The sequence below is a fragment of the Rosa rugosa genome, chromosome 3 (genome assembly GCF_958449725.1).
Source record: "Rosa rugosa chromosome 3, drRosRugo1.1, whole genome shotgun sequence".
Lineage (NCBI taxonomy): Eukaryota > Viridiplantae > Streptophyta > Magnoliopsida > Rosales > Rosaceae > Rosa > Rosa rugosa.
In genome coordinates, this window is record NC_084822.1 from 55,357,233 (window position 1) to 55,383,994 (window position 26,762).

At 38.5% G+C, this 26,762-nt stretch overlaps 2 protein-coding genes across 3 annotated transcripts; one reads left to right on the forward strand and one right to left on the reverse strand.

Moving 5' to 3' along the window:
• The first annotated feature begins 3,532 nt into the window (after positions 1-3,532).
• Positions 3,533-9,723, forward strand: LOC133739125 (uncharacterized). Of its 2 annotated transcripts, XM_062166850.1 has the most exons (19): positions 3,533-4,138; positions 4,313-4,790; positions 4,877-5,064; positions 5,156-5,260; positions 5,371-5,442; positions 5,566-5,713; positions 5,809-5,891; positions 6,344-6,399; positions 6,598-6,734; positions 6,833-6,923; positions 7,022-7,087; positions 7,199-7,421; positions 7,762-7,863; positions 8,048-8,133; positions 8,242-8,364; positions 8,700-8,769; positions 8,858-8,949; positions 9,111-9,215; positions 9,294-9,723. In XM_062166850.1, exons 2-19 carry the CDS (start codon positions 4,465-4,467, stop codon positions 9,405-9,407), a joined length of 2,187 nt encoding a protein of 728 aa, XP_062022834.1. In that variant the 5' UTR covers positions 3,533-4,138; positions 4,313-4,464; the 3' UTR covers positions 9,408-9,723. The 2 variants fall into 2 exon arrangements, with proteins under 2 accessions (XP_062022834.1, XP_062022833.1); XM_062166849.1 differs by having other exon boundaries at positions 3,533-4,790.
• An 8,927-nt stretch (positions 9,724-18,650) lies between these two features.
• On the reverse strand, positions 18,651-20,046 carry LOC133738226 (uncharacterized). Its single transcript, XM_062165690.1, has one exon. The coding sequence runs from the start codon at positions 19,898-19,900 to the stop codon at positions 18,851-18,853; it is 1,050 nt and encodes a 349-aa protein (XP_062021674.1). The 5' UTR covers positions 19,901-20,046; the 3' UTR covers positions 18,651-18,850.
• Between the last annotated feature and the right edge of the window lie 6,716 nt (positions 20,047-26,762).

Consider the following 26,762-nt stretch of genomic DNA (forward strand, 5'->3'; position numbering starts at 1 on the left):
ATTAAAGTGTTTGATGAAATTTCTCATGGAGTTTCCTTATCACAATATTATGGGGACAACTTCCGAATTCCGTCATCACCACTTGTCATGTCACACATATTAAGGTAGAGAGAGTTCTCAGGCCTTGTTGGGAGGAAAATAGGCGCTTGAAACTAATTGTACAGTTAGGGTGGGGGTATGTTTATGTCCTTAAAATCTATGAAGGTGGGAATTCGGAATAGAGACACTTCAAGTTGGTTAAGAGTGAAAGGAAACTTAATGGGACTAAAAGATTGATGTGACAAAGTTAGTGAAGAAAAGGAGAAGGGGCTTGAATGTGATAAGATAAGGAGAGGTCGGACCACACAGGTTGTGGGGAAGGAAGGAAGAAAAACAAACTGAAAAAGCATCAAGAGCTAGAAAAAGGACTGCGGCAATGTTGGTTTAGCATGTGCCTCTCTGATCATCACATTGAGCATCAATGTCACTTGCTTTATTGCTTTTCCAAACCCCATCCCATCCTAAATGCTCAATAATTATTTAGGTGCAGCTCATCTTTTTCTCCCTCGCCCTTACCGTTCTGCTTCTGTTCATTCAATCCATGGCAACTCAACTCTGCTTTTTGCTATTGTTGGTGACTATCACTTTCCTTGGCTCCTTTTGAGTTCCTCCCTCTTCTATATGTCAGACCATGGTCATTCTCTTATCAGAAAACCCATGTTAGGCAGCCAAAGGTAATGATTGATCGAAATACTTGGTCACATTACTCACAGCTTCACAGGTCTGATTTGTGTCCATCATCGCAGTCACGGATCCAAAATTTATTTTCGATCTATGGCTGAGACGAAACAGTCTACAATGCTTGCCCTAGTTATTACTGTATCTGTTTGTAGCAATTCTTCAAATTAACACCCTGTAGACAACTCATCGAACACATTGCATTCGCTCACCCTCGTAACATATTTGCCCTTGTGTATAGTCCTCTTTCAAGCTTTTGAACAAATGTTTTACCTTGAGACTTTTAAGTAAATGTGTAAATAGAACCTATCAAGTATTTTCTTCGCTCAACACAAATATGACCTACTACACCGCTCTTGATACACATTTTGATCATTTTGAGTGCAAATTTGTTCAGAAAGGTGCGAGTAAAGATACCGAAAACTAATCCTTCAATTTCAGTAGCAAATAATCAAGGTTTAAACCCTTTAATTAGGGATTCACTGAATGGTTAATAACAAATTCCAAACTGAAACAGAAGGAGCTAGGGTCAGTGTCCATGCTGGGGCTCGTTTGCGATGATCAATATAAAAGTAGTAGTGTCGGCATCACCATAAGACGAACCATAATCTTTTGACAATATTAAACAGCATCTGTTGCATTATATAGGCACCTTTCTACGGTGCCCACAATCACGAATTCAAGTTGGAGTTTTTTTGAAGTGTGTGGGTTGGATTTTTATAATTAGAAACAAAGCATTAAAGAGATAGGAACAAGGCTTCTACTCCTTTGACCATGTTACGTCTACTTCTTTCTTCTATAGCTACAAGTGAAATAGAAGTTTCACGCATAAATGCATGAACACAACTACTAATTTCACATCTGCCAGCTCCTGCTTTCTGTGTGAGATAAGCTTAATAATGAAATTTCAATTCTGTGGCGTCAACAAGAATTTTTCTTCATGAGTTTTATTGAGACATTCCCACCGACATCTGATTATTGTTTTGAGAAAAATATGAATGGAAAAAATTGAGGTGGAGCCATTAATTTCACTTTTGGAAAATGATTCACTGAGTGAGAAAGCCTGGGAACAGAGAAAAACTGAGAAAGTGATGGTCCTTTTTAGCATACTTTGGATGCAAAACTATATATAGGTTGCCTGCAGCGAAGGTGCATGGGTTCCAGATCTATATGAATTTACTTAATGAGGTTGTAGTCTACATTGATGCAACATAAAGCTAAATGGATAATACAAACAATGCATGATCTCCACCACTTTCAACAGTGGCAAAATTATATTGATTGTTTGATTGATTGATTCAAAAGTTATGAATTTAGTGTGATATTCTGAGTTAAAACTTCTTAAATGAACATTAAAACTTCTCTTGTACTTCAAAGTATGTGAGGTTTCAAATTATATAACCAACAGATAGATTTGGTTGAATGATTAAGGTTGAGAAAATGGGAAAGATAATAGAAATTGGAAATGATATTTGTAACTAAGCTAGGAAGGGAATTGAATGCATGGTCATTAATTACATCCTTGGAATTATTGGGGTTATCTTTAGAGATTGGACAACGTGGAGAACAAACCGTGTACGACCTACTACTCTTTGAAGTTAAATCTATCTCTTCCATACTCAATAATTGATATAAAGTTCTAACAAATCAGGCCGGGGTAGGACTATTAGCTTTCTTTTTTGGTCAACTTGCTCTATAATTTAGCAAAAGAAGGCAAAAGATCATCAAATGACTCAAAAGTCAAAATTATGAACAAAAATAACATAAACTAAAAATTTATCATCAAAATGACTCGTGATTAAGGTGCACAAATATGTAAGATAGCATTTCGTGACAAAATATTTACAAAAATGTACGATTTGATTACGAAAGCTTCTTTTCTAATGGCATTATGCAGTTTCCTGAGTTTCTTTTCTGAGGTCATGGGTTCAAGTCACCATGGGGGTAGGAGTGAAATCCTTTGATCCTCTAAAAAAAAAAAAAAAAAAAAAAAAAAAAAAAAGAGTTTCTTATTCTCCTAAAATAGACTCAAAAAGGGTTCATGAGAAAACCGAAGATATAATTGCAGCAGGCCTGGCCTACTCTTATCTATTGCAATAACAAAATGTAACCCATCGTCAAGCCCATAAAACCCCACAGCAGGATTGAAATCCCACAGCTTAAGATATCAGGGCTGTTCTCGGCTCCAGTTATAATTATAAGCCCACAATTTCCCACCCATTCCAAAATGCATCATATGGCATCACACTATAACCCTGAAAGTCTGAAAATTGAAGAACTTGGCCTACATTATTTACCAAGAATCTATAAAATGGTGCAAAAGTCCCGATTTCCTACAATTGAACTGACCTCTAAAACGGAAACCTAATCATCAGCATCAGCGTTTCAAGTTTCGAAAATAAAAGCTTTATTATCCAAATATGCGGCAAGGAAACTGACCGGTGGAAACTCCGGTGTGGTGATTCGTATTTGGGAGCAACAGGAACTCGACCTGGTCGCACAAGAGCTTAATAGGGGGAGTGTCTCCCATCAACCAGACCTTGGTCCTATATTTATACTCAACGTGCAGAAACACCCCGAACTTCACCGTCTTCCCTTGTGAGACTTCCTTAGCTGTCTCGCCGTCGACGCAATGCCCCACTACTCCGACCTTGAAATCCAGACTCGTCTGGTTTCCTGTGTACAAGAAGAAAGAAGGCAACAGCTTCGTCGCCAGAATGTGTTGGCTCTCAACCAGATGCCCATGGTTGTACCAGTAGTACTTGATTCGATCTCCATTAATTTTTCCGAAATATATGAACACTTGGACACCGGCGATGTCGATCACGAGCTTGCGGTTGGGATTGTGTGCCACGAGCGTCATGTTCCACGTGGCAGTCAATGCGGAGGAGCCGGTGAGCTCGAGTCCGGTCACGGCAGCTGAGTCGACCCAGAACTGGGGTTCCTCTGGATTGAGCTAGCGACTGATGTACAATTGTGTCGATCAGCAGATCGAAGCGTGGTCATCAGGCTGACCAATATGAGCATACAACAGCCCACGCCGTGAGGGTTTATCGGTTCGTCGTATGAGTCGCGATGAAGAACCCTTACCATTTCTGCTACAGCTATGGACGAGATTAGGGTTTTTCTTCTGAGTTTATATGGAGCAGGTTTAGGGTTTTCGCGGTAGTGATATATAGAATGACCTAAACCTAATTCCGTGTTGAGTCTTATTCATTTAGCAAATGTAATTATTTTATTATTCTCTCTAGAGCATCCCACACCAAAAATGCCGAAGTTCATGGTAATTCGATCTGACGCTAGGGGCCAGCTGACCATCCTAAGATTGAAGCTCGTCTAAAACATAACTCAAAGCTGCAAGCACATTAATTTGCCACAAAGTTTGCTACTCTGAGGGAGGATGTGGCTAAAGACAATAGAGGTAAATTAAGGTAGATGCAATATGTCTAATGTCTCGAATGATAGAGTTAAGTCGCTAAGGAGCTTTGCATTTTTCAGTTACACGATTAATAACCAGTTGAGAGTCTCCTTCAACTAGAATATGAAAGCAATTATTTTCCCAAACTTTTAAGAGATCTCAATGTCATTGCTTCAGTGAGGAGATCGAACGAATCCAAACGACAGTTGAATACATCTGGGTGCGAAATTCAGTGAGGATCGAGACAAACTGACTATTTGTGTTTGATTTGGATCAGACCCGGCCCAATTGTTCATTTATGTTAATGTTAAATTAAAACCAAAAATAAAATGAAAAATAGTCAAATGGCTCTCTCGGCCATCGCTACTCTCACTCGCTTCTCAACTACTACCACTTCTTCTTCTTCTTCTCACTTCCACTGCATCAGTAAACGGCTCAGACTCATCGCCAGAGCACCAACCAAAAGTCAGCACCGCCAGAAAATGACGTCATCTTCTCCGGAAGCCAAGCAAGAGAAAATCGCAGCTCCTTTCGGCTCGTGGAAGTCCCCAATCACCGCCGATGTCGTCTCCGGCGCCTCCAAGCGGCTCGGCGGCACCGCCGTAGATTCCCACGGCCGCCTCATCTGGCTCGAGTCTCGTCCGTCGGAATCCGGGTACCGATTTCTCTATCCATCTTAATCTGTCCGTACTTTTTCAATTCGACGTGTTTGATTTTGATGAATGAAAGAGTTGTGTGTAGGCGAGCGGTTCTGGTGAGAGAACCGGAGAGACCGGAAGACGAACCGGTTGATATCACGCCGAAGGACTACGCGGTTCGAACTCTGGCTCAGGAGTACGGCGGAGGCGCCTTCAGCGTTTCAGGAGATACACTTGTCTTCTCAAATTATAAGGATCAACGCCTTTACAAGCAGTCTTTAAGCTCCAAAGGTAAGGGCTATATAGGCTTTTGCTTCTTGTTGTTCATATTTGAAGTCAAACTTGTAGAATTGAAAGCTGATGAACCATGTGTGCCAATCAGATTCTTCACCAGTACCACTCACTCCAGATTATGGTGGACCAGTTGTTAGTTATGCTGATGGGGTGTTTGATGCACGTTTTAACCGTTTTATCACTGTGAGGGAAGGTATATTAATTGTACATATCTTTAGTGATTAGTACAGCATGTACTTCTGCGCTTTTCGGTGCTATATACAAGGCGTTTGTGTTTGAAATCAATTTCTCACTTTGGTGTAGATTGTCGCGAAAGCAGCATGAATTCAATCACAACAGTTGTAACAGTAAGGCTTGATGGAAAGGACATTCAGGGTAAAGAGTCTATTACTTCATTTTTCAGTGCACAGTATATGTCAAACATTAAGTGTGTAAAAAAAAAAGTGTCTGGATACCTTTGACATTGTTTAACTAATGTGAGCACCGTGTGACATCCAGAATCAGAAACACTCGTAGGTGGATGTGACTTCTATGCCTTCCCGCGTCTGGATGCCAAAGGAGAACGACTTGCATGGGTTGAATGGTGCCATCCTAACATGCCATGGGATATGTCTCAACTTTGGGTTGGGTATATATCTGAGAAAGGGTAAGCAATTGATGTTTGACAAGGGCAATATGTGTATTAGTGTTCTGTGCTGATATTTTTTTTAGTAAGGTTACCTTTGTGCTTCTTTCATGCAGGGAAGTCTCAAAACGAGTCTGTGTTTCTGGCTCTGATCCTGCAATTAAGGAATCTCCAATTGAACCCAAGTGGTCCGCAAAAGGTATTTTTTCTTCTGTTTACTTGGTTGAGGAAGTAATTAAGTTTGATATGTTATTATCAGATTGTCATGTCAATAATATATAATTGAACTTGATTAACCTCAAGCATCCAGTAAATCTACTGTCTGAGAAAACTTATATATGCATCCCATTTGGAAAAAAGGAACTACTTCTATCTTTGTAAAGTACTGCTAATAATCTTGAATATCCATACAATACTAATTCAAGGTCAGATTTCCATGACTAATTCTTGGCTTTAACCCACCCTTCACGAAGGAATTTTATTTGCTCACTTACGTTTCTAATACTGTTTCTAATACTCCTTTAATTTATTTCTTAGTGTTATTCAAGTATTACAACTGTCAGTTATTGCTATTACTGTAGTCAAAAGCTGATGAAATTGCGGTTGCTTCCTGCCATTGTATGCTTCACCAGTTATGCTTCAATTGTGCAGGGGAACTATTTTTCATTACTGACAGAAAAAGTGGGTTTTGGAATCTCTATAAATGGGTAAGTTCCGTACTATAACATAGGTTGAAATTGTTGTCTAGTTGGACAGCTGAACTATACTTCTTGCTTAATAACATTATGTAGGCATCAAAGAACAGTTTTTTCTTTTGAACATACTTTCTAGTAGGACAACAATTTAGCATCAACATACATCATTATCATATACATTTTCCTGATTCTCTTACACTTTGGCAACAGGTTGAGTCTACTAATGAGGTCATATCAGTTTATTCTTTGGATGCTGAATTTTCCAAACCATTATGGGTTTTTGGCTTGAATTCTTATGAATTTATTGAGAGCCATGAACAAAAGAACCTTATTGCTTGCAGCTATAGGTAATAATTAGTCTTGGTCATTTTGCATTTATCTTTTTTTGACTTGTAATTTGTAATAATTATTTGCAAATGATTTAATTTTGATTGTTTGCTTGTAGGAAAAACGGGAGATCATATCTTGGAATTGTGGATGATGTTCAGGGCTCATTATCCCTGCTTAATATTCCTTTCACGGATATTGATAATATTGTACTTCCAAAATTCTTATGTTCACTGGTTGCCCTGTTAAAAGTTCGTAAGTATTCGAACTATTTGTAAATTCTAAATTTCCACATCTATCCATGCAGACTTTGGGGATTAATTGCCTATATGTGGAAGGAGCATCAGAAGTTCATCCGTTGTCTGTTGCTAAGGTGTTTGCCATCTTTTATGCTCCATCACCAAATACCTCTTTATGCTGCCCCACAAAGACTATCGTTTTACCAAGTGAACAACATGTATCTTGAAATAGTTTTTCCTTGCAGGTGACATTAGATGATCAAAAATCAAAAGCAGTTGAATTCAAGATTACTTGGTCTTCTTCACCCGATTGCTTAAAATATGAGTCCTACTTCAGCCTACCTGAATTAATTGAGTTCCCAACAGAAGTTCCTGGTCAAACTGCCTTTGCATACTTTTATCCACCATCAAATCCTAGCTACCAAGCAACTAAGGACGAAAAGCCTCCACTATTACTGAAAAGCCATGGTATGTATAGTTTGGAATTTTCATAGTTATGCTTCCTAAACTGGGGGCCACTTTTTGTCTCACTAATTTAGTTATGTTCTTCAAAGATGGCAAGTGAGCCTTTCCTTTTTAACTAAAGGATTATGTTATTTATAGGTTTCTATTAATAGTAACTAAGAACAGGGATCATGGGATAAGTAATGACTATGACATCATTTCATCAGAAACTTACCTACACCAGTATATTAAAGTAATATAAGAATAATTGTCTGTAGTTGGGTGCTCTCCTTTGTAGTCAATTTGATACCTTTTCTTGAATGTATAGTTCAACTTAGCATTGTTTTTCTTTTGATTCATGCAGGAGGACCCACAGCTGAAGCACGTGGAATTTTAAATCTAAGTGTTCAGTACTGGACTAGTCGTGGTTGGGCATTCGTTGATGTTAACTATGGTGGAAGCACTGGTTTGTTCTTGACTTTCTATTTATATTTAATGTTATGGTTTTCTTTTTCTTGTGAAAGTGATTGCGATCATTCTGGTGCTTACTTATTCTTCTCATATTTATGGTTCTTAATGGAAATGGTTTTGCCAGCAACGTTCTTTCCAATCTTTTATTTCTTTCTATCTTATTAGACATTTGTTTTAAGGTTATGGCAGAGAATATCGTGAAAGGCTGTTGAAGAAATGGGGAATTGTGGATGTAAATGATTGTTGCAGCTGTGCTAGTTATCTGGTATGCATTTTACTCATTTTACTCTCCCTTATCCAAAATGGTGATGATGAATTTGATAGAAGACTCGAGCACTCAGCTAGCCATGGTAATATATATTTTGCTATCTAGGTGGAATCTGGAAAGGTAGATGGGAAACGACTTTGTATTACTGGAGGCTCTGCAGGTGGATACACAACCTTAGCTGCACTTGCATTTCGAGACACCTTCAAGGCTGGAGCTTCCTTGTATGGTGTGAGTGCCTGACTTTGTACTTCGTTTATTATTCATTTCTTGCCTGGCTTAACCAATGCTATGTTTTGTAGTTAATAGAAATAAGGGATGGGTTAAATAAAGTGTAGTGTTGCAGCATGAATATATCTTGTATATATATAAAAAAAAAAAATCAGATTTGTTTCTTTGATGTCTTTATATTTAGTAGCTTTCCTCCCTGGAACTTGATAAAAGTTTAATTGTTCTTTCTTATTTTCTTTTAATATTTTCCTCTGTTATTTAAAATATCCTTGTATGTATACTATATTCTGTATTCTGTATGAACTAGAAAACTGAAAATTTCTGATCGTGAACAGGTAGCTGACTTAAACATGTTGAGGGCCGAAACTCACAAATTTGAATCTCATTATATGGATAATCTTGTTGGTAAGTGAAAAGATAACATTTGATTTGTTCCTTAGTCATTCATTATATTAATATAATTTGATGTTGAGGCAATTTTAACTGGTTGCAGGTAGTGATCAGGATTTCTTTGATAGATCACCAATCAACTTTGTTGATAAATTTTCTTGCCCAATAATCTTATTCCAAGGATTGGAAGACAAGGTAAGCAGATCTAGCTATTTGTTTGTCTGTTTCATAGTCTCTCTCTCCTCAGTTAACCATGTAATAGCCAGAGATTGACAGTTCAATACAAAAGAAACGATGAATTTGATCATAATCTGTGATTTTTAGGTTAATATTGGAAAGTACAATATATTTTGTAGGTTGTACCCCCAGATCAAGCTCGTACAATTTACCGTGCTCTGAAGGAAAAGGGCTTGCCAGTTGCTCTCGTGGAGTATGAAGGAGAACAACATGGTTTCCGCAAGGTATTTTCTACTTTTGTTTTTTATATTTGCAAATTTAGATGATTGGAAAGATCTATACTGATGCTGTATTCTACACAGGCTGAGAACATTATATTCACTCTGGAACAGCAAATGGTTTTCTTTGCACGTTTAGTTGGACACTTCAAGGTTGCAGATGAGATTACTCCGATCAAAATTGATAACTTGGATTAAGCATTTAAGAAAGAGGTGCCTCATTCTGGAATCTTTTACTCTGTTTTTATGTGATGGACTAGATTTGCAGGCTTAGGTTCTTAAAGAGATTCTGCTGCCCTCTGAGAAGTACAAACAATTTGCTAGTTTGTAGGGGTAACATTTAAGACAAGCTCGAACTTATTGTCTGTTGTGAATGGCTGCATCCCTGTGAGCGATGTTTACGTTGATTGATACCTTGTTCTGGAAATGTGGTAGAGTGAAAGCAACATGTACATCTGATGTCAACTTCGCCATCTTTACTAAAATTTTACTTCCAATCCATTTCTTCAATGAACTTTCGGCGTTCAATCCGTTTCTCCTGTAATCATGTAGAGAAGCTGTGAGTAAGGATCACATATATTTAATAATAACACAGATCCTGCTGTTACAATCCCGATCATCGCATTAATATTAATATATTAACGATGATATCACTGGATATGAGGTTTCCATGCAACAGCAATCGTCTGGTTAAAAGGACAGGACTGTAGTTAAAGAATACACCCTTAAAAGTTTACATTCCGATGCATCAGCAACTGCAGCTAACAAATTTACCGTGGAGTCTTGGAGAAGGTTTCCTTTCAGGTTGATTATTGAATAGTAGTTTGAGATCGACATTAATTCCAACCTAGCAAGGCACCCTCCCCACTCTTACATACAGTGTTCTAAAAATTCCTCTAGTCAGCCGTTTAGGCCTCGCCAAGGCGCTAGAAGGTGGTCAGCCGCTTATGTTTATCTTTATCTTTTTATTTATTTATTTTCTTTAATATACGGAGGTTTCGAAAACAGAGTTGATGACAATTGACAAAGACAAACTTCTACTTCAAGCTCATTATTTAATGAATACAATTTAATAAAGGGTGAATATCCTACTTGTTGAAGGATATCGACATTGAGTGTGCCTCTTCAAACTATGGTTTAGTTCTAGAGTTGTAATAGGAGAGAAGGTACTAGATTTCCTAATTATATTCGGATTCTATTTCCTTGTATAACAAGATTATGTACTTTGTAAATCTCTATATAAAGGGCTCCTATTATCAATAATAGAACACACACAATTCTCTCATCAATCTCTCTGCAAATCATATTTTCCTTAAACACGTTATCAGCACGAGCCCTAACCCTAGCCTAAAAGAAAAAAAAACCCTAAAACCAAAACCCGAAAACTCCCTCACCAAAAACTGCCGCCTACTGCCCCTGCAGCATAGCAGCACGCTCGTTCCTGTGCAGATCAGACTGTTTGAATGCCCCGAAACGTCTTGATCGGGACCTCAGATCAAAATTCTTCCTTCATCAAAGTTGTTCGTCTCTGTCTCTTCTATCTGACCGCTTTCAGCCTCATTGGAGTCGTTTTGAGACCTGTACATCATTCGAAGTGGGAGCTGTTCAGAAGCGAATCTGCTCCGAATTTCAACAAGTTTTAAAGATTAAAGTTCCTGCTTTCTTGTCTTTTAAATTTCTTTATTTGCTGCAGGATTTTCCATATACGAACATGGATTTGATTATTTAATAAGCGGAATTGTGGGGATTCACGCTAAACGAACTAAGAGCGTTCGTAATCAATGAACTAAGAGTGTTCATAATATTCAAACTAAGAGCGTTCGTAATCAATGAACTAAGAGTGTTCATAATCTTCGGACTAAGAGCGTCCGCAAGCATCTATTTTTGACCATATTAAACGTCATTGTTTCGGTCTAATCCAAATTTCTTGGAAATCGATTTCTTGGTAGCATTAAGGCTCAGAAATCTTAATATTAGTTTTCGTGGAAGCATTGACTCCGAAACTAATCCGTTCTTGTTTCTCCTTTTTAGATATCAAACTTGAACGAGCTCGATTTTACTTCATTGGATTCTACGGGCACGGGATATTTATTGCCTACAATCCAAGAGCCCTGTTCTAAAGGAACCGCTCAAGACTCACAAACTGAGATAGATAATTTCAGGGCACTTACCCTGATGAAGCGCCACATGGAGATGGCACTCCAGTTTGAGTACATGAATGAGGATAGCGCTAGAAACTTTTGGGTAGCGCTTCGTGAATGTTTTAACAACATTCACAATTTTTCGAACTTAGAAGCATGATGGAATTATCTCTGCTTCTCTAACTTTGACAAAGTTATGGAATATTGTTCGGAAGCTCTCCGCATCAGACATTGATGCATGCCTGTGAAAAACTATCACAGAAGAACAATTGATTGAGAAAACCCTCAATACCTTCTCTGTCTATGCTATGAGGTCCTCTGATTTATTCCGGACTCATGTAAACGCAAGACGGATCACAAATTTCCATAAGCTAATTGGAGCTATGGCATGTGTTGAAAGGCACAGCCACGAACTTTGTGATTGGAAAATATGGTAGGCCTCAAGATGGCTACCATGAGCACCGTTCAATGGCTAGAAGAAGTCGCCATGGATGATATGATCAACATGCTCATGAAGGTAATCGCCAAAGTTGGCAAATACATGACCAAAGGAGTCATGACGTTGAGGGTTGGGGGTTGGACACCATGGCGCCACTTTTGGCCATGGTAACACTATTCCAACACCAATGGTCCTAGGGACCATCTATATTGCGTCAATACGCCTCAATCAAGAGAGCATCCTCTACATTATGTTGATGTGCTCATATTTTCCTATATTTCTTTGCCTCTTAATCTTAGTATTTATGCTTAGTCCTCCTTATTTCGAGTCATTTATGTTGTTATAGTGTTTTTGTAGGTTTGTCTCATAAAGAGAAGAAAAGAAGTTAAAATGAGCTAACTAGGATTAAAAGACGCCCAGGTCCCAGAATCTGTCTGTGCAGAACATCCAACTTCTCCGAATTACTGGGAGTTACTCAGATTGAATCAGCCAATGAGCCTTATATCATTAGAAAGCTACGGATGTCTACTTTCTGTAGAATTTTACGGATCTCGATTTCGATACTTTTGGAGAAAGTTATGATTATTTGAGTGAAGATAGGTCGGACAGGAAATCTGCTCGGGAATTTACAAACATTCGTGGAGAACTCAAGTTCCGTGACACAAGATGGTCAATCCTAATGTTTCAAGGAAGTTAATTCAGATGAGGATTCAATGAGGAACTTATTCCTACTTTTACAAGAGATATTTCAAGCTTTTCCCATTCCAAATGAAGAAAGGAATCTAAATCCAAGTTTTACAAGGAAACATGAAGCCAAAGATGAGCAGAAATCTTCCCTATATAAGGGAGCACGAATTTACATGAGAAGAGAGTCTCGGAGCACAATGTAGACGCCTAAGGAGCGGAGACGACTCATCCATCTTTCCCTTCTTTTCCCCTTCCATTCTTTTTATGTTTTTCCTATGTTTTACGTAGTTATATTTTGTTAAACCTTTTCTAGGGTTAGGATGATGCCCTATCATGATTGTTTATGTACTTTGATATTTTATTGATGGATTTATAGTTTCTTTATGATGAATGCTTAATCACTATTTGAATTGATGCTTTATGTTTAAGTTCTTTGATTGATCACCTTAGGGCTTTGCATATAGTAATTGGAAGACAAATTTGAAGCAGAGATGCAATATAATTTGATTAGCTTCTTGTGATTAAGTGTGGTAAATTACATTATTACTTGAGAAAGACTAATGGTTTGCTTGATTCCCTTGTTTTCTAAAGCGTAATGAGTCTTGCATGTTAAATTTATACCTGAGAAGGATAAACTGCATAGTTAGGATATAAGATCTTTACCCGAGAGGGAGAGCATCATACACTTAAGGAAAACTATGGTCTAGAGTACCTGAGAAGGACTTAGATACGGGAATTATCATCTAGAGAAACAAAAGAATCTGTTAATTGCATTGAAACATAAATAGGATTGTTAGCGATTGATTCTGAAACCCTAGGTTTTATCATTATTTGTTTGTTTGTTTCTTTCTTTAATTTTCATATTATTTCTTTATTCAAAAATCCAAAACCATATCTTCTTTAGTTTGATTGCTTCTGTGTTTTTGTGTTTGGATTAATTAGGTTAGGATTTAAATTGATTATCAATCCTCAGTTGGAACGACCTCGTACTTGCACACTATACTAACGACGATTCGTGCGCTTGCCAGTTTTAATTAAAATTTCACAACATATGTTTTATGGAGTACTTGATCAATGGTGGTCAAGACATCGAGTTCAAAAAGATTTTAAATCTGGCTATGAAGACAAAATGCGGCATATTTTTATTTCAAATTGTATTTTATTTTTCCAAGAATTATGTAATGGCAATTATGCCTTAATCAATAAATGACAATTCTGTATTAACTCTTTCTCAAGTGGCGCATCCAATGAAGTATGATGTCTAGGAAAGTGATTGAGATTAGTGGTACTTAAGAGAGCCTCGCTCCACCGACATCTCTCTCTACTTTCCTGGTCATATTTGATTGGAGTTACCAAACGGATTGAGTGACTACGATTTGTCTAAGTTTGATTTTTATTTTGGATTATACTTTGGTTAAGAAACTTTGATGTAATCATTGGCTATTAATAAAGTGTCGATTCTTTTACTTAATGTCTTGGACATACCTTAATTCGAACTTTATTTGAAAGATATAAAAGCCAATGGTTTTCATGTGGAAACACATTGTGAGAATGGACAAGAGTTCCTTTGCGTCACCTCTAATGACTACGGACATAAACGAGTACTAGAGAAACTTATGTGTCACTCTAGTGGGTTGTATGCAACCACTATTCGAGTCATTGAATCCAACCATGTCATGAGAGATGACTTATGGAATTCTGACACATATAGGCTTTGGCACGATCGTTTGGGACACCCAGGTCATGATATGATGATCCGTGATACTAAAGACTTCACACGGACATCTCTTCTTCAGAATGAAGAAAAGTGAGAATCAAAAGTCGATTCAAAGAGAGCATTGAACCGCCGCCGTGCCTTGGGCGCCGCCACCATGCACCACCGACCGGCCAACGCCGGCGCCGTGATCCCCCTGCGGAAAAATCATGGCTTTGACGCCATGTATGGAGACTTGGCTCCTCTCTCTACTTCTCAAAGTAAATTGTGACATTGTGGCTCAACCAAAACCTTCATTGGTTGATTATAAGGCCAATCTTTCATTATGTAAAGCCTGTTTTTTTTTTAGGATCAAGACCGGACACCTCAATTGTTACGAACTTGTTGGCTAGATATAGCCCCGCACTAACGCAACGTCATTAGACTGGTATAAAGACAATCTTTCGTTACTTAAAATGTACAATAGATATGGGCTTGTTCTATCCCTACAGAGAGAAAAGAATGACAGAAGAATGAGAACGGATCTCATTAGCCCAAGAGGCGCCGTCCAAGACGCCATGACCGGCAAAGCTGCCACCGCCAAGGGTGGCCGGTGTCATCCTCCTCCCTTACACCAAAACGATGGTGATATTTGTTGATGCAGGGTATTTCTCTGACCCTCACAAAGGTCGCTCCCAAATGGGTTATGTCTTTATCATGGGAAGCACTGTGATATCTTGGAGGTCTACAATGTTGCTACTTCCTCGAATCATGCAGAGACTATTGCTCTACATGAAGCTGTGCGTGAATGCATATGGCTAAGGTTTGTAATTAGACATATTCGAGGAACTTGTGGTTTGAAGTCTACCACAGATGAACCTACATGCATTTATGAGGATAATGCAGCTTGTATTAAGCAAATGAAGTTAGGTTTCATCAAGGGCGACAACACCAAGCATATATCGCCTAAGTTCTTTTACAATCAGCAGCAACAATCACTTCTAAAGATTGAAGTGAATCAAATCCGATCAGAGGATAATGTAGCGGACTTATTCACTAAGTCGTTACCTAAATCCACCTTTGAGAAACATGTGAAGAGCCTCAGATTGAGAAAATTATCCGAACTCCCATGATTGTAGCATTCAGGGGGAGATGTCAACATCAGGGGGAGGAATGATGTCTACATGATCGATCTCGAAGAGTGAAGGACGTGTTGTGCTCTTTTTGTATTTCGACCAGGGTTATTTTTGTCCCACAGGGTTTTTGTTACCTGACAAGGTTTTTTAACGAGGCAACGATCAAAGCGTCATCACCAAGTTTGAGCGGCACAAGGGGGAGTGTTGAAGGATATCGACATTGAGTGTGCCTCTTCAAACTAGGGTTTAGTTCTAGAGTTGTAATAGGAAAGAAGTTCTAGATTTCCTAATTATATTCGGATTCTATTTCCTTGTATAACAAAATTATGTACTTTGTAAATCCCTATATAAAGGGCTCCTATTATCAATAATAGAACACACACAATTCTCTCATCAATCTCTCTGCAGATCATATTTTCCTTAAACACTACTTGACTATTTGCAGTTCTGCTTCTGATTCTGTTAGCAAGCAAGAGCTGTCAATTGCTGCGCTGTAAGTCTTGCATTGTTTTTATCTGTAAAACTTCCAGATTCTTCCCTACCCTCTCTTTTCTTTCAGTTCAGCTTTAACCATATCACACAACTACAAGAGGCAATTAAGAAAAGCCCCCATCCACATGTATTCAAGCTCAAATTTGTGTAGAACAGAGCAAGCTAGAATAGATCTTACTATTCCTGCCCTGGACCACATCTAAAAAGATTGATTCATGATAGTGAGAAAGAAAGTTGAAATCTTCAAGATAGTGAGAGATGGATTTTTTCTTGAGTTGCACACTCTTGTCTTTGTGCTTTGCTGCGTCCTGGTTAACCAGAGTTAGGCTACCACCGGGGCCAAAGCCATTTCCATTGGTTGGAAATCTGTTTTGAGCTTGGAGACAAACCTAATCTCTCTTTGACAAAGCTTTCACAACACTATGGCCCCATAATGTCTTTGAAACTAGGCCAACTAACCACTATTGTAGTTTCTTCATCAACCATGGCGAAAGAAATCCTCCGAATCCATGAGAAATTGTTGATGTAAATGACTGTTGCGGCTGTGAATTCCTAGAAAGCGATCATAGTAAATATAGATTTTGTTATCTAAGTGAATTCAGGAATAGTAGATGGGGATCGACTGTGTGCTACAGGGGAATCTGCTGGTGGATACACTACCTTAGCTGCTCTTGCTTTTAGAAACACCTTCAAGGTAGAAGCTTCCTTGTATGGCGTTTGTGCCTTGCTCTATACTTGGGTTTCTACTCACTCTGTGGACAGCGATATCAGAAGGAACATTTGGTACGTTGTTTCTGCAAACTTGGACACTATTTAATATGCAAGGGATTAAGACAGCTGAACTCTCCACCAGCAGTGATCTCTAGGAACGGGAAAACTGACTTCATTTAAGTAATAGTTTTATGTCATATTGGCCATGAACAGATAGCTGACTTAAGAATGCTGAAGGCAGAAGAAACTCACAAAGTTGAATCTCGCTATATCGATAATCTTGTTGGTAAGTTGGAAGGTGACATTTGATGCTTTACTTTATAGGAGTGATTGGAAACCGAGGCAATTTTAATTGGTTGCAGGCAGTGAAAAGGATTACTTGATAGGTTCCAATCAACTTTGTTGACAAATTTTGTTGCCCTATAATCCTATTCCAAGGATTGGACGACATGTATAGTAAGCATTCCCCCTTCTTTGTGGTATATAGTGGCTTCATGAACTTCATGATTGGGCTTTGAAAGTAAATCCAATTTTACTTTGTAGTCTGTACCCCCAAAGCAAGCTAAAACAATTTACCATGCTTTAAAGGAGAAGAGTTTGCCTGTTGCTCTTGTGGAGTATGAAGGAGAAGGAGGTGGTTTCCGCAAGGTACTTTCTACTTTCTGTATTCACAAAATAAAATGATTGGAAACCGTAAATTAATCTAGCATAATACAACAGAGGCTGAGAAGTGAGAACAATAACTTCACTCTGGAACAACAAATGGTTTTCTTTGCACGATTAGTTGGAGACTTCACTGCAGATGAAATTACTCCAATCAAAATCGATAACTTTGATTAAGCCTAGATGTCCCTCATTATGTAAGTCTTTTGTGTACACTATTATACATGCACTGATGCACACAGACAGAGATATGTAATGTGTATATGATATATTGGCTGGTTTAGTTAACAAACTAGCTTAGTTACATAAGCTTTAAATAAAACCAGACTTATAGAAATGGACGTCTATGCAATGCAATGCACCTTTCTCAGTACTTCTAGAAGTTGACAAATATTTTCATCTACCTCCCCTTGTATTCTACTAGTACACGCTTAAAATTTTGTTAGTATACCCGAAAGGAAATGATATTAAAAGTAGATCGATTAAAATACAATTCTTCTGCTCCATTTCTATCTGGAATTTAGAAGTAGTTGCGTCCATGTTACATAGACATCCATCCATTAGAACCGTTTAAATTACTCCCAGATTATAACGAACGCAGTTGTCCTTCCATGACGTGTTGACTCTCTAGGTTTATGAATTAGGATAACCCAATGAATCATTTAATCTGAATGTGTCTATTTCATCTCATTTTTTTTTTTTTTTTTTTTTTTTTTGAAGGGGTTTGGAACCCAGCCTAACTGGGAGGCTCAGCCCCACGCCCGGATTAAATTAACGAAAAAGAGAAAAATTACAAAAGGGAAAGGGGGACTAGACCAAAACCTTTCCCATAAAAAGAAAACAAAAGAGAAAAATCCAACCAAATCAATGATAATGGAGGACTCCTAAGGCATCATTACGAAGCTTAGAAAAAGTCTCCATTGGAGGCGTAGGGAGCCAGCAAAGAGAAGGAAAAGTCAATCCCAAAATCGCCAAGCAATCTGCCACTGAATTGCCTTCCCTATGAATATGAAGATCTAAAAGTAGAGACAAGAAATTAGCTGCACTGTCCTGGTCTTCATGTAGATGCTGATGAAGCTAACTTTGCGCACAAATTCCTGGGGTTCCTGGGAAGGAAGCCTCTGAATATGAATATGACAGGCCATAAGATGTTATGTTAATTTAATGGGATAATGACGCTAGAATATTTGGTTTTTACCTTCTAGCTTATATCTTTGTAGCATGACCCTTTCACTAATTAGGTGGAGGTTGTCTTCATATGAACTTCTCATGGAATCATTCTAATGGATATAATGGAGGTTTATGCTTCCATAGCTAGCAAGTCTTACTTTTTTATTTATTAATGTATCAAAATTGATATTTCTTAGTTGAGCTTCAACTAATATGTGCTGCAATACAAGAATTTGAACAAAAAATTGGATTTGTGATTTGAGAATTGTCTATGCTCTCAGTATAATCTTACAATTTCAGACTTTGAGATGAAAACAAAGAAAGAATATATTTGTGTATAAGCAGTAATGGGGGCAACCAAGCTTTGATTTTTATGTCTTTCATTGCACACCACTCCTCTCAAGTATGAACTCTACACCTACTAAAAGAATACAGACTTTACAACAAAAAGAAGAAAAACCCAAAATCTGTTTTAACAATTAACAAATAAAATAGAAGACCCTTAAGATTCAGGACCTCGAAAGAGACCCAAATCCATTGGCCAGAGAATGAACAGCAGGATTGAAAGCCAATCTTCCCAGAATGCCCTGTTTGTAAGGCAAGAAGGTCTTCTTCTTCATATCATCGGACACTGCCTTGTTCACAGTGTAATGCAACTCATGTGCTGAAGGTCCTCTTCTTCTTGAACTAGAAACAGAGGCCGGGCTGTCTATGGATCTGAAGCTGGAGCTAGCGGTCTTCGCATGCTCGTTTTTCTGATTCCAGAACTTTCTGAATGGATCTTTATCTGTTGCTCTGCCCTCTGATGCGCTCCGAAACAACAGAAAATCTTTCAGCCTCCATTTTCTTGAAGCCTTGCAACTATTCAAAGCAGCAGTAGCAGATGAAATTAATGAACCCTTTGTAGCTAATTGCTTGTTCTGTGCTGCTGCTGCTTCTTGTCGTTTTAGCTCTTCTTCTTCTTGTGCCCAGTTAAACTCTGAAACCCTCAAAGGAGATAGTGATCTTGAAGATCTGCGGCTTGAAGAAGACACGGTTGGAGGAGCTCTTTCTCTTCCTCTTTGTTGCTGTGAAGAAACAGCTGATCTCTTCTGGGGAGTTTCCATTCCGGTCGAATTGTTCGCCGCGAATGGATATGAATCTCTATCTTTTCTCCTTCTGGGCGAAAGAGCTTGACGAATATTGATCTTCTTTGTTGAGAATTGAGGAGGTGGAGGAGCCTTTAAAGGTCTTATAACGCCGCCATCGAAAAGCTCTTCAGCTGAGAGAGAAACTCTGTCTACCTCCTCGCTAACATCAAACGCAAAGTCGTCTGGTTTTGGTGATTTGGGTGGTGCTGCAAGTTCAGGCTCATCTTCTTCTTCCCAGTTACTACTGACTGTGGAGAACTCATCAAATTCTCTGTAAAACTCGGACATTCGAGATGGACTGGTTGGTGCACTCAAGAAGCTGTAGTCGCCGAAGCGTCTCGGAGTTGAAGGAGTAGTAATGCAAGGCGAAGATCGAGCGCTGTTGAAGTCGAAATCCAAGGTGGGTCTGCTTGGTATAGCTACCTCCATGATTGAGTCTTGCTTGTTTTGGAGAGTTTTGGTTTCGGGATAAACAGAGACAGATGGAACTGAAAGATGCAACGAGAATAGTTATATAACAGAGGGGGGAGAGGAAGGAACAGAGAAATGAGAATGGTAAAGATTGTTGACCATGAGAAGGATTTAGGAGCCGCCTTTTAATACTTTTAAGCTAATGATGGGCGCTTTTCTATTATTACTTGCGCTATAAAACAATGAAACCTCACATGACAAATGTTCATCATTCCTTTGTTTTTTGGTTTTTTACGGTACCTGCATTAAGTAGAGTCACAAGGTATACGTGGAAGAGAAAAATTCAGTCACGCTGCTAAGACCAATTTGATATCCGAACTCTTAAAAGTATCAATGTGATACCCAAACACGTATTTTTTTTCTTTATTTAAAAAAAAAAAGGATCAAAGGGTTTCACTCCTGCCCCCATGGTGACTTGAACCCATGACTTTGTACATAGGTAGTGGGTGCTCTAACCACTGAGCTAACACCACTCAACGTGATACTTCCGTCAAAAATCTCTAACGGCTCCGTTTGTTTGCTGACGTGGCAAGCACGTGGGTCCCATGTAATATTTTTATCAAGGGTAGAATGGTCTTTCACTACTAACTAATTAAAAAAAAAAAAAGGATTTGCATCGTAGCCACTACACACTCCTCTCGACTCTTATTTTCCTCAAATCACCTAAGAGAGAGAGGCAATTCAATGTCGGACTTCATCCCCCGACGAGATGATCCTCCAAATTCGCTTAATCCCACTTCGAATCGGCTCATATGAACCAAACCCTAACCCGCTCACTCCTCATTTCAATCTCCACCGAAACCAATCCAGGTGCAGTTCCTTGAATTCGATCTAGGGAGGGTGTTGTTTGGCAGATGTAACGCTTACCCATGGCGCGGCGATGGCGGTCCGGCGGCTGTTTGGAGATACCGGCGGAGCAGAACACTTGGCTGTCCGGCGACGGTGGCTGTGGCGGGGATGGGCCAGGCTTGGCTGGCGGCTTATGGTCTTCCTGTTTCCTTGCAGCTCGCATCCCTAGAACTAGACCGGCTTCCCTTCGGAGACCATACTTCCGCTGTAAAGCTCGCCTCCCCTTTAACCCGACCCGACTGCGACGTCTTGCTATTGGGCTCCTGCAATGGGCTCCAACTTCCGGTGAACGACATTTCTCCCAAAAAGAAGACTGGCGAAAGAACGTGTTCAAGTTCGAGCATAGATTTGCCGAGACAGCCACAATTATGTATTGTTCGATGTGAAAGGTAATTAAGCAAGGGGAGAAACAGAATGTTGGGTCGCTAGAAAGAAGTGAATCCGGATAAAGTCCCAAGATCCCCGTCGACAATGATGCTGACGAACGGTGGGCAAGAGGTGTTGTTATGCGCTGATGCTACGTCGGGGGATTTGAGGAGTTGGTGTTGTCGTTGTTGTTATTTTTTCCTCTTTTTTTTTTTTTTTGCAATATGAGATTGGTGCTCGCCGGATTGGAGTGCGTTGACGTCCGGATTGGGTGATTGAGGTGTCAAGGCGTTATTGTAAACGAGAAGCTGCATTGGGTAATTGAGGACTACAATCTCGAGTTTGATGACGAGGAGGATCCTATTGTTGTCTTTGATTTGGAGATGGAGGAGTTTCGGAGACTGCGGCTTCTATTTCCTAAGTTTGAAGGAGATGACAGTGTGAATTTCAGTGTTGCGGTTTTTTGTAGTGAAGGGTGTTTGTGTCTATGGCGTTATGGAAGTCTTGCTGCCTCTGGTTCTGTTGATTTTTGGGTCATGGAAAGGTATGGAGACAATGACTCGTGGAACATGTGCTATAGCTTTAGGATTTCCAATGAGTCTCCGATTAAGTTTCTGAAGCCACTTGTAGTTGCGGAGAGTAGTCAAGTTCTGGTGAGATGTTCTATTGCTGCAGAGCTGGAGTCGGTAAGGATTCGTGGACAAGAAGAGGAGGAGCGTGGTACCTATATGAATGAGGCCGAGCAAATGTTATGGACATGAATGTATGATGATTTTATATGACCACAGTCTACTTTCGCTTGGGATGGGGAGAGAGATTGAAAGTCTGGAAAATAGAAAACTGGATCAGATCCTTGAAGAAAACTGGATCGATCGGCTTCGCCGGCTCCGGCAGTAATAATGAAAGTAATATTGAAAAAAAAAATAACAAAAGAAAAGTGTAAATTGGTCATTTAACCTTTTTTTTAGACCCACGTACTTGTCACGTCAGCAAACAAACGGAGTCGTTAGAGATTTTTGACGGAAGTATCACGTTGATGTCAAAATACGTGTTTGGGTATCACATTGATACTTTTGAGAGTTCGAGTATCAAATTGGCTTTGGCAGCATAGTTTGAGAACGGTGACTGAATTTTTCTCTACGTGGAATCATACTCAACTAAGCACCTTTTAAACCTTCTTTATGTGTTCTTTTTCGTATCACCTTCACTGTTGGAAGCTAGAAGTTTTCTAGTATTATCGTCCTTAATATCATACTTTTTTTTATGTAACTTGGTAGAATTATCCTCAAAAATAATATTGAAAAGAGAAATATCATTATATTAAAAAATAAGATTAAATACTCGTTACTCCTCATACTTTTGCATGAAAAACAGTTTAGTCCAAATTTTTTAAATTAAACAGTTTAGTCCTTATTCTTTCTAATTCTCACACAACAAGTCCTAAAATGACTATTATACCCCACACTTTTTTTTTTTTTTCTCTCTCTCTCTCTCTCTCTATATATATATATATATATATATGTGTGTGTGTGTGTGTGTGTGTGTGTGTGTGTGTGTGTGTAGATATATGTGTGTATATATATATATATATAGAGAGAGAGAGAGAGGCAGAAAAAATAAAAAAAAAAAAAAAGTGAGGGGTATAATAGTCATTTTAGGACCTGTTGTGTGAGAATTAGAAAGAATAAGGACTAAACTATTTAATTTTAAAATTTTGAACTAAACTGTTTTTCATGCAAAAGTATGAGGAGTAACAAGTATTTAGTCCAAAAAAATATTTGATGTCGTCGTACTCTTATTTGTTAATTGCTGGTAAAAAGTCGTATTGTGAAACTTTCCTTCTAGATACTTGGAAGCGTTAGACGAATACGAATTGAAGTACCTGAATTATATGTCAATGCAAACAGATCTATAAAACTAAAACTCAGGGCGTAATGAATGCCATCACTAATTCACCTGTGCCGTTTGCTCCAAGCTTTGGTTTGAATACGAGGCATGCAGTCAACGTAGTCGATTGCCTCACTTGAGAAGTGTCCCTATAATAGCTTACGAGTTTGGCATGCACTCATAAAGCCCAACCAAAACAAGAAGAATTAATGATAGCATGTTCAACATTACCAATTCTTTTGGAAGTTTTACTTCTATTGGATGGTGGCCAATTGTAGATGATGGAGTAGTAAAGTTTAAGAGTAAATCATGTTGTTATGCCAAAAATTGGGTTACAAGTTACAACTTGGACAAATCTAGTGGGAGGTATTTGGTATCTTTATTAACAACCAAAGATTTACAATAGTCATGATTCATGTATTAAATTATGTTTTTGTACGCATTTTTCTTTTGAAATTAAGACTTATGGAACAGAATAGGGCCTAAAGTCGCTGTTGGATTGGTTCATGACTTCTAGAAATTAAACTGATAATTAATTTTTGGAGGCTTATAAATTCAAGATGTGTAAGATCGATCGTTTGGTGCAGCTATATCTGGCCTTTTGGGACCCCGAGATATCTAGACATTGACAAATTAGCTTAACAAAATGTCAAGTTGTGACACGAACCTGCGCCCCTTTTATTGATTTTTGATGAAAACTACAATATTTGGTAGGGCACATTGTTTATTGTAAGCATCTTTTACACTTTACAGCTGCCTCGCCTCTCTATCATTTTCATTTCATTTTCTTATAATCTGAATCTTGATTGGAGGAATTTGGATGTATAGTTTGATTAAGTTTTACCTTTGGCAAATTAATTTTTTTTTTTTTAGGGCAACGCAATAATGATTCATTTATATAAAATCATACGACCTCACTCGGTCAAGCTTGAGTGGTCCGAGGAGCCCTCATATTACAAATCTATGCTCAGATAACACGACTACCATCCAGAACGGAAACTTCAAAAATACTAAAATCTTAAAGGAATTGCAGAAAATAAAATGCAGAATTTGAAAAACTCTCTAACCCTACACTGCCCTAAAATGGAACCAATGTCCTGAACATCTTGACGCCTAAGACCCTTTTAGTGTACGTTGCAACATTCAACACACCCACAACAACATTCTAGGAATAGGTGCAGGACAAAGAGCAGGACAGACTACCCCCAAAAAACTCAAACCTGACCCAAGTGTGAGAGAATAGGGGAATTGGGCAAACCTAAGCCCAATTCACTATACTGCATCACTGCAGCCCATAAAGGCACAGGCCCAAAGGCTCACTGCCCAAACCCTACGTCCCCAACACCCAACAATCGAATCTGGCTCTTCCGAGAAGCCGCTTGCCAACTCCTAATCAATCCGGCGGCCTCCCTTGGCAGGAGACCATGGCGACCATCCCGCCGCCCACCAAACCTGTGCTAGCAACCGCACTAGCAGCACCATGCCGACTTGGGTTGACTTCGACCGAACCAGCTACGTTGTCGATCAAGCAGAGCTAACCGCCTCCAACCCCAACGTCACTGCTACCACCGCTGGTTTAGAAAGCGCCTTGGATCACTCTCAGAGCCGCCGCGCTACACAAAAATAGATTTGGATCTGACTGCAACCGGAACGCTAGATTTGCCAAGTCACACCCGCAACACTGCAGGGAGAGGGCAGCCCCACTTTCTTGCTTAATTCTTTGACCGAAAGGAACGACGCTGCGGCGTCCTGCAGCAGACGGAGATCCATAGGGTTCGCCGCCCCTTGCTTCATGAAACCTAGGTTTCGGAATATTGCTCCGCAAAGACCGGAGCTCTTTGCTTAATCTTGACAAATTAATATTTTGTTTTCAATTTAACAAATTAAAATAATAACTTGATATTGCATTTCGATCAAAAAAAAAAAAAAAAACTTGATATTGCATTTTAAGGACAATTTAGGTTTCTTATACATTTCTTAATTATTTTTATAAATGCATGCATATGATGTTATTTCAATTTCTCAAAAGTATTTTTATTAATTTAATTACCATAACGGTGAGTGTGATGGACGAAATCTTAAAATTGCAAATTACTAGAAAATTAACTGATTTGAACTAACCCTAGAGCTAGAGGCCGGAAGGGACAATGTTAGCCGGCCTGGTCGTAAGGGTGAACGCATATGCATATGTGCTGATTCAATTCTAAGGTTTCTACATATTGATTCAATTGTGAATCCACGTTTTTGTGCTCATTATAATTTGTTGATTTGATATATCTCTATATGATAAGCATTGCCGTCTAGTCGCATGCATCTTGTTCTATTTCTTAAAATTAATTTGGCTGGACTCTTGTGTTCATTTTTGGAGTTGGTATAGAAAGATCTATACTATATATTCAGTATTTACTATTATAAGTATTTGATCCGGATCGAATCATATATATTGTTAGTATAAGCAGGCAGATAATTAGGGATTAGGATATGTATAAGTACCTGCAGTTCCTATCTAGCTACATATGTGGTTCTGGTTCTGGTTTTGGTTAACTCGAAAATGAAAGGTCGTGTACGTGTAAAATGTAATCCAAATGGGATTTTTCTAGGTAGCTCGTGTATTTGTCTTTTTTGTATGAACATTTTATAGCTGCATGCGGTGCAACTTTTCTAATCAAAAAGAGAGAGACTTCCATATATATGCTAATATGCATGTATCAGTTAATTAACATCAAGACTATTTCAATCGAATTCAGAACAGTTTCATTTGACTACTGAGGAAGAAATATAATTATATTATATATATTTCAATTTTCTGTTATTTGAAAAATTCCTTGCATCTGTTTTTATTTCATGTGCATACAAATAGTTGCAAGCACATACAACTTATATGTAAGAAAATTATTTAGAAAAGACCATCTAGAAAGAAAGACAGCTAGCTCATTTCAATTTGGTTGACAAGTAATAGAAAACAATAATTTGCAAGACGAGATAAGCACATATACACGTAATTGTATTCATACGTGACTCATGACGAATACATACAATTTATAAAATACACTTTTTTCACGTACATATATATATTTTACAACTCTTGAAAGGATGGGTAGTTGGTTTTGGATTAGGCTAGACATCAACGTCATGTATATGAATTACTGGACGGTGATGATCACCTTGTTCTGCTTTGATTCGGTTCACTCTTTCTTTTAGGGTTTAGTATACTACTAATTTAAGCGAGTATTATCCACAAAATCATAGTATTAGACTATTAGTAAATATATCTTGTCAAAAAAAAAAAAAGACTATTAGTAAATATATAATGATTAAGTAGCTATATAAGGCATCCTACAGACAAGACACGCACCTCGCCGACTCCCATTCCCATACATGGCAATTTGTTTGTTTTTTCAATTCATGTGAAACGTGCTCAAATTGGATCGATTACCCATGTTATTTTTCCTTGTTTGTTTTGTAGATCGGTTTTGTTTTTTATTACTTCTGTTCAACGGTTTTAAGTTCGGATTATTTGACCATATTAGAAGTAGATAATATAGATCGAGTCAGAGATGAACTGAGCTACCTAAGCTATGCATTCTAGAAAAAGTCTGACCAAAACTGACCGGGGGCGTGTACAAGCTAGTGCCTACGTAATGTCAGCCCATGCAGGCCCAAAGCCCAGAACACCATTGATCTCATAATCTAATTACATGGTTGGTGAATTCACAAC

Coding starts and splice junctions, on each gene's coding strand:
- LOC133739125 (XM_062166849.1), top strand. CDS start 4,465: ATGAAAAATAGTCAAATGGCTCTCTCGGCCATCGCTACTCTCACTCGC. Junction 7,864..8,047: donor TAACTATGGTGGAAGCACTG/GTTTGTTCTTGA, acceptor ATTTGTTTTAAG/GTTATGGCAGAGAATATCGT. Junction 8,950..9,110: donor TCCAAGGATTGGAAGACAAG/GTAAGCAGATCT, acceptor TATATTTTGTAG/GTTGTACCCCCAGATCAAGC.
- LOC133738226 (XM_062165690.1), bottom strand. CDS start 19,900: ATGGAGGTAGCTATACCAAGCAGACCCACCTTGGATTTCGACTTCAAC.